Here is a 6,868-nt window from a genome sequence, read left to right as displayed (position 1 = left end):
ATTAATTTTATAGCATTTCGGAAAGGCCTGGCCTCCCCTTTGGTTTTTTTTTGTGCTCTGGTCCCCCCCCGCCTCCATTTTTTTTTTTTTTTACAGAGTGGCCCAAAGCATCATGGGATGACTTCATGACCTAACCTTTGTGTCATAGTTGTGCACATTTTCCACAGTTCCGAGGCAGGATATTGTTGTTTGTCACACGTATGTGACTCATTGCTGGAAATAGATATAACATTTGGTGATTAGTGCCTCCACATCATTATTTCCACTCTTTAGCTCCTTTCTTTTCTTGCCACGCTGTTGCTTTCTTGTTGAACTGACACACACCCGTGTGTGTTTGTACGACCTAGGCAGGAGGTGATTAAGCGTTAGCGGTGGCAGGCTCGACAGGTGAGAAGAGCCTTGTAGCACTCCATGGCGGACACCCGGGCTGCTGGGAGGCCGGCAGGGGGCTCTGACAGCGTCGTTTTTGGTGACAGGACGCCTCGGCTAGGGGGGTTCACGACATCGCTTGGTCGCTTTAGATTTATCAGTTCATACAAGGAAGCTCAGTGCAAGAATTGAGTTGGAAATTGTACAAAGTATTACTTGTGGACACACAAAAACACTCAAAATGACAACCAGGCAGATATGCTGCATTGAAAATGCTAAAATTGTTCCATATTTTTGGAAGGTACTGTACTAAATTGGTTCACATGTGAAGAAATGAAGCTTTTGCAATTTGTACAATCGCACTGAATTCTCCTGAGAACAGGCACTGGACCTTTTGTAAGGAACCCCCACCCCAAAATATGCCAGTTATTTACTAATGAAAGTGTATTGCCTTTTGTATATACATACATACATATATGTATATATATATATATATATATATATATATATATATATATATATATATATATATATATATATATATATATATACATTACTAATTACAGTGTGTTCATTTTCTGTATGAAATGCTACTAAATGTATTAAAAAATGAAAGAGTTACAAGTAACTCTTTAAAATATGTTTGTTTTCTACAAATTGAAGCGTATTGCTTTTGCAGGAAATCCCACTAAATACCCTCTCATACACAAATTGGTCCATACAGTATGTTAAAAAATGTGAAGCTTTTTTAAGTAACAATTTAAAATATATTAGTTTTCAATGAATTGAAGTGTGTTACTTTCGTATAAAATCCCACTAAATACTCTCAAAAACAATTTCTTCTAATTACAATGCATTACATTTTGCATGAAATCCCACTAGATGTGGTCAAATACACATAGCCCTAAACATATTGAAGCTTTTGTAAGCAACCCTTTACAATATGGTACATTTTCTACTAATTTAAGTGTGTTACTTTGGCATAAAATCCTAGTAAATACTCTTGAATAAACGCTGAATTCCAAGGGCTTTCATTTTTGTATAAAAGCCTGCTTAATTCTCTTTTGGTCCATTTCAGCAGTGTGTTATTTTTTGTATCAAATCAGCCCCCAAAATATGTCAAGTTTTCTACTAATTATGCAATGCTTTTAGTATGAAATCCTACTAAATTCTTGCGGGTACTGGTTTGTATGTGGCTACATGATTACTTGAGTAATTGTTGTAGTTTTGAAAGGAAATAGCCATGCAAGTGCATAGGCAGTGCATTGCTGCCACCTGCTGCTGAACACACAACGCAACAGCTGTGTTCCAAGTAGAGAATGCTGAGTTTTATTCAGGCTGTTTAACCTTGCGTGCGACCTGCCAAGTGAATCGGCATGTTATACTTTTGCAGTTTTATTGGGGTTTAATCAGGTTCTCATGAAGGAGATGAAGTAGTAGTAGGAGGAAGGCTCCCAAACGTGCGTTAAAAACACTCAGACGTGTGCAGCTAATGTCTCTAACATGCACGTGTTATCAGATATCGACACTGCTTTCTCAATTTTACTTAAAAAAAAAAAAAGATGAAGTGTGATATTCCAAATAAAAAGCGCCCCGTCCTGATGTCACCATTGCCTCATCCAACCACAATTCCTGCTTGAAGGCCTGCACGTAACGAGCCTTGAACTTTGTCCATGCGTCGCTTTTGATATGGAGGAAATGCGTCGTCTCCGGAGTCTTATTCAAATGTGTGGAAAAGTTAGCATCTTTTTTCATAGCATTGTGTCTACTCTTGTGTTAGACTCTTGCATCAGACCATTATTATGTGTCAGTTTCACTTTAGTTATCTCAACTTCTTACTTGTAATTGTATTACAGTATTGATTGAGCTTAGGTGTGTCAATGAAATGATTGTACAGGATTGGAATCTCACACGGGGCGGCCATCTTGTCTTCTTGTCGACCAGTGATGACATCATGCGCTAATTCTTTGCTAAGCTACATGGAAATGCGCTGCAAGTACTATATTTTTTCAAGATACCTAGTTAACACATTATTTTGTACAACAGAACATTTTCCAGGGTGTTTATTTTGGCATTAAATGAAATTAAAGGAATGGTCCGCTGCGTGAAATCTTCCATGAAACAGGAAGTAGCATGCTAACTAAGAACAGATAGACATACAAACACACATACATGCCACAGTTGTCTTTCTTTTATGTTTTGTTAACAATTGAGCCTGGGCAGAGGTCTGTATGTCTTTAGTAAAGCAACCGTGGAGTGTATTTGTGTTGGTTTGTCTTGTTTGTTAGTTAGCAGGCTACTTCCTGTTGAAGAGGGGGTGCCATTATTGTTCTCTGGACGTGGACCATTCCTTTAATATTAATACGTAGTGAGTCAAACTATAATAATACATTCCTGTATTATTCCTCTTTATCCAGATCCTCACCAACATTTAATGGCTTCTTTCTCCATGTTCCGTGAGTGAAAAAAATGTAGTCAAAACTTTCAAATTATTAGCGGCCTGAAACTTTTGAAGATTACGGTAATAAGAAGTTCTGTTAAGAACACAGTTGGACTCACGCAGTGTATTAATAACACGACAAGACATGCATTATATTGTATGCTAACCGGAAGATGTACGCCAACCAAGGCAAAATGCTTGCGTCAATTTTCGACGTCAACCGGAAAACATTCTAACTGGGCCGGACGCCAACCGACGTTCCACTGTATTTTACCACAGGTTGGGGATTCATTTTGTATCATGTATTTTTATATCATTACTAGTAATATTTTTATTTTGACGAAAACAATCATTTTATATTTTGTCATGACTTATTAATTTTCTCCAAGTATAAAGTATGTAACTTTTTAGTATTATGATTAATGAAAATAATAATAAAATAACACAAAATTCTGCTGGACTTTGCAATCAACCTTACGTCTTGTCCAGTAAACTTTTCCTTTTCTCACTGCTCAAGCGTTCATTTTCTCGTCATTATGCGCACTCGAGGGCTCATCAGCTCACAGTGGGCTCATCAGTATGACTACTCCTCCTCAATACTTGTCTCCATTGTCCACTTCCTCCTTGCTTTCTCTCTTTTTCATCCCCAATCAGCCACCTTTGCTTTTGCTTCACTTTGCAGCCTTTTGTGGGTGAAATATGTTGCGTTATTGTTATTATTATTATAATTATGACATCCTGTTGATACTGCATGACAAGAAGAGGGCATTCTTATCAAAAAAGGGGTTTATTATAGTGTTCCCCACCCCTACAAGACATAAAAAATGTAACATGTTAGATAATAATATGTATATTTATGATTACATTGATGTATAAATACAGAAACACAGCATGTTAGGCACTGCGGTGGAAGAATAAGGCACGCTGGATGCTGGAACGTAACAATTCAAAATAAAACTGGGGTTTTTTTGGAGTAGTTTTCAGTATACAGCGACTACAGTGTTACCAAAGGCTAGTAAATGTCTCCCTTTTTGAATGAATAGAAGTCCTTTTATGGGAGGTCCATGAGCTGATCCTGGATCAGTAAGAACTGTACAGTATATACAAGGCGGGTCTGTCAGTCTGATGCCCTGTTTAACCTTTAACCCCCGTCTGCATTATAGCTCGTCGCCCTCCCCCGAGCTGAAGCTGCTCCGGCGGCTGCTGTCCTTGGATGCCCCCCCGGGCGACCCGGACGACAGCAGCGGGTCAGCGCCAAAAGGCGACAGGGGGTCGTCCATGAGGAGCTCGTCCAGCCGCTGCTCCCCCTTGAGCGTGGCGCTGAAGATTTCCGTGAAGTGGGACAGCGGGTCGGAGAAGGTGGTGCAGCCGTCGGCGCCCGCCATGTGGTCCTGAGGCGCGGAGGGAGCTCCCCCCGGGATGGACGGGACGCCGGCAACCACGGCTATCCTCTGGAGGTAATCACTGTTTGGGTCTTCCTGGTAGAGAGGCGGCTGCTGAGGCTGGGGGGACGATTGTTGCTGCTGCTGTTGTTTGAGGAGAAGTGAGGGCAGCTCTGTCGTCCCCAAAGACGTCGCCATGTTCGGGAGGCCGTGCGCTCGAGCCTGGATCTCAAGTTCCTTTTAAGAAACAAAAACGGATGTCATCAAACAGTACGTTGGGAGGCTGGGCGTCACTTCTTCGCATGTTTGATCATCCAAGCAGGAATCAGATCATCATCAGCACCCTTTTCCGTTTAGGAGGGATGAGCGCTATGTTTTTAACTGAACTCGTCTTTGGCTGAATGGAACAGCTCTCATAGGTCAGTTGAGCAACAGGTAGCCTTAAAACCCAACATTATAGCCAATCACAAGCTAGAAGAAAGTCACATGCAGAAAAGACACAAACACTGAAGAGCAGTAGTACTGTAGTAGTAGTAATAAAACACATTTGTTTTACCCAAAAAGTAATATTAATATTAAAAATGCATATTCTTTATGAAAAATGCATTTGCCAAGTCAAGTCAAGTCAAGTGCATGTCAAAGCGCCAGGTAACGCTAAAGCTCCTAAACATAAGACCGGCATTATAGCCAATCACAAGCTAGAAGAAAGTCATCTGCTGAGATGACACAAATACTGAAGAGCAGTAGTAGTGCGAAAACTATTTTTCCCATTTCAGTGACATTAAACACTCTGTGTCTGTGCAGGAATGGTCAAAAACACATTTAAAAAATATATATTTACATTTTTTTATGCATTCACAAAAAAATTACTATTTATTAATTTAGTTTTTATATTTTTTATTGTCCTAAGGAAAATGCATTTGCAGGCTGTCAAGTGCATGCCAAAGCAACAGGTGGCGCTACAACTCCTAACCATAAGACTGTTATTGAATCTTGAAGAAAGTCAGATCCGGAAAATACACAAACATTGCAAAGTAGTAGACTTTTTATTATTTATTGTGATTCATTTATTGTTATTTTATTGTAGGAAAATGTATTAGCAGGCAGTCAAGTGCATGCATGCAACAGGTGGTGCTAAAACCCCACACCATAAGGCTATTATAGCCAATCACAAGCTTAAGAAAGGCGAATGCGGAAAAAACACAAATGGTGGAGAGTTCTAGAACTAGTAGCAGGAAATAAAAGCACAAAAGGTAACAATAAAAAACAGAAGCAAAATTAATATCAGCAACTGTAAAACACAGTTTGTGTGTGGACAGAAGGCCAAATGCACTGAAAAATGACGGATAAATAATTTTTTTAAATTAATACATGTAATTTTATTGTGTAGTATTATTTTTTCATGTTATTTATTTGCGTTAATGTATTTATTTAATTAATTGCAATCTAATCATCTGCAGGAAAATGCTGTCAATTGCATTCCAAAGCAACAGGGGTCACTATAACTCCAGCCACTCACAAGCTAGACGAAAGCCATTTCCGGAAAAGACACAAGTAGAGGTATTGTGCATTTATGACCGCTACACGGACGTGACACAGATACATCCAGAAAGTGTGTTTGTATGTTGTGAAAGAGCCAAAACAAATACTAAATTGCTAAAAAAATAAATTGTCCAAATTAAGAAATAGGATTGCTTTTTAGCTACAGTATATGCACTTAAGATGATGATGATGATTCAAAACTCAAAGAGGCCATTATTATAGAGAAGCAAAAGGAAATATATGTGAAAAAGTTAGTACGTTGTTACCTGAATCCTGAGCAGAAGCCTCCTGTTGGCCTGCTCCAGCTTCTTCTGCCGCCCTTCCAGCTCGCGGGCGTGCTGCTGCTCCTTCTGCAGCCACCTGATGTACTCCACCGAGGCCTTCAGGATGGTGCCTTTGTTCCAGCGCATGTCGCTGCACATAAAATGTCCAAGATAACCTCTTTTAAAAAAGACGAGCAGGCGTGTTTTTAAGGTTTTTTTCCTCCCGCTGTCTTTTTATGATGTGAATAAGAAATGACGACTTACACGGGGAATTATTCATCCTTAGACATTGCATGGGGACTCTGAAAGGGGATTTTAATAGAATAATTAAGTAGCTATGTGAAAAGTCCATTCTTGTACTTCCTTGGTGTCTAAAATTAATCCTGGAGTACAAATAGGTGAAGGAAAATGAGCTAAGTTGGCTAAGGTGTGAGAGTGCAAGTCATTCTTCAGTGGAGATTACCGCCTTTTTTTTATTTGATTATTTAAAAGGAAAGGAGGTGAAATTGTCCTTTTCCACAGGAGTGCTAGTTGGATCAGAGCTAATAATCTCCTTTATCCCACGTTAATGGCGCGGCGGTGACAAGACCCACCTTCCAATTTAAAATGTGTGGCAAAGTTCAATTGCAGGAGATGGCCATTGGATTTTAATTCAGCTCCAGCGCTCTAGTTGCTCTTCAAACTTTGATTCATGCTTGCCCAGATGACATCAGTGAAAGTTCAAGTGCATTCGGATTCATTTAGCTTACAGTTTAATCCACTCCCTGCCTGCTCTTGCATGCCTTCGAGTGTCTGATGTGATCCAATGTGTTAAAAAGTGTCAAAAAATACATACTAATTCTCAATATTGACGTATCAAGAAAGCGCATATC

At 39.6% G+C, this 6,868-nt stretch overlaps 1 protein-coding gene across 6 annotated transcripts in view; it reads right to left on the bottom strand.

Moving 5' to 3' along the window:
* Positions 1 to 3,600: 3,600 nt before the first annotated feature.
* tfec (transcription factor EC) overlaps positions 3,601 to 6,868 on the bottom strand; it is a 41,238-nt gene continuing 37,970 nt past the window's right edge. For all 6 annotated transcript variants that reach the window (XM_054753907.1, XM_054753910.1, XM_054753908.1 and 3 more), the window contains 2 exons: positions 6,000 to 6,147; positions 3,601 to 4,428 (listed from right to left, as the gene is read on the bottom strand). In XM_054753907.1, the coding sequence (XP_054609882.1) occupies positions 3,967 to 4,428; positions 6,000 to 6,147 (610 nt within the window). In that variant the 3' untranslated portion in view covers positions 3,601 to 3,966. The remainder of the gene's footprint in view (positions 4,429 to 5,999; positions 6,148 to 6,868) is intronic.

This window comes from Dunckerocampus dactyliophorus, chromosome 15 (genome assembly GCF_027744805.1).
Source record: "Dunckerocampus dactyliophorus isolate RoL2022-P2 chromosome 15, RoL_Ddac_1.1, whole genome shotgun sequence".
NCBI lineage: Eukaryota > Metazoa > Chordata > Actinopteri > Syngnathiformes > Syngnathidae > Dunckerocampus > Dunckerocampus dactyliophorus.
Note: the sequence above shows the minus strand (reverse complement) of the source record. Positions and strands in the feature narration are given on the sequence as shown.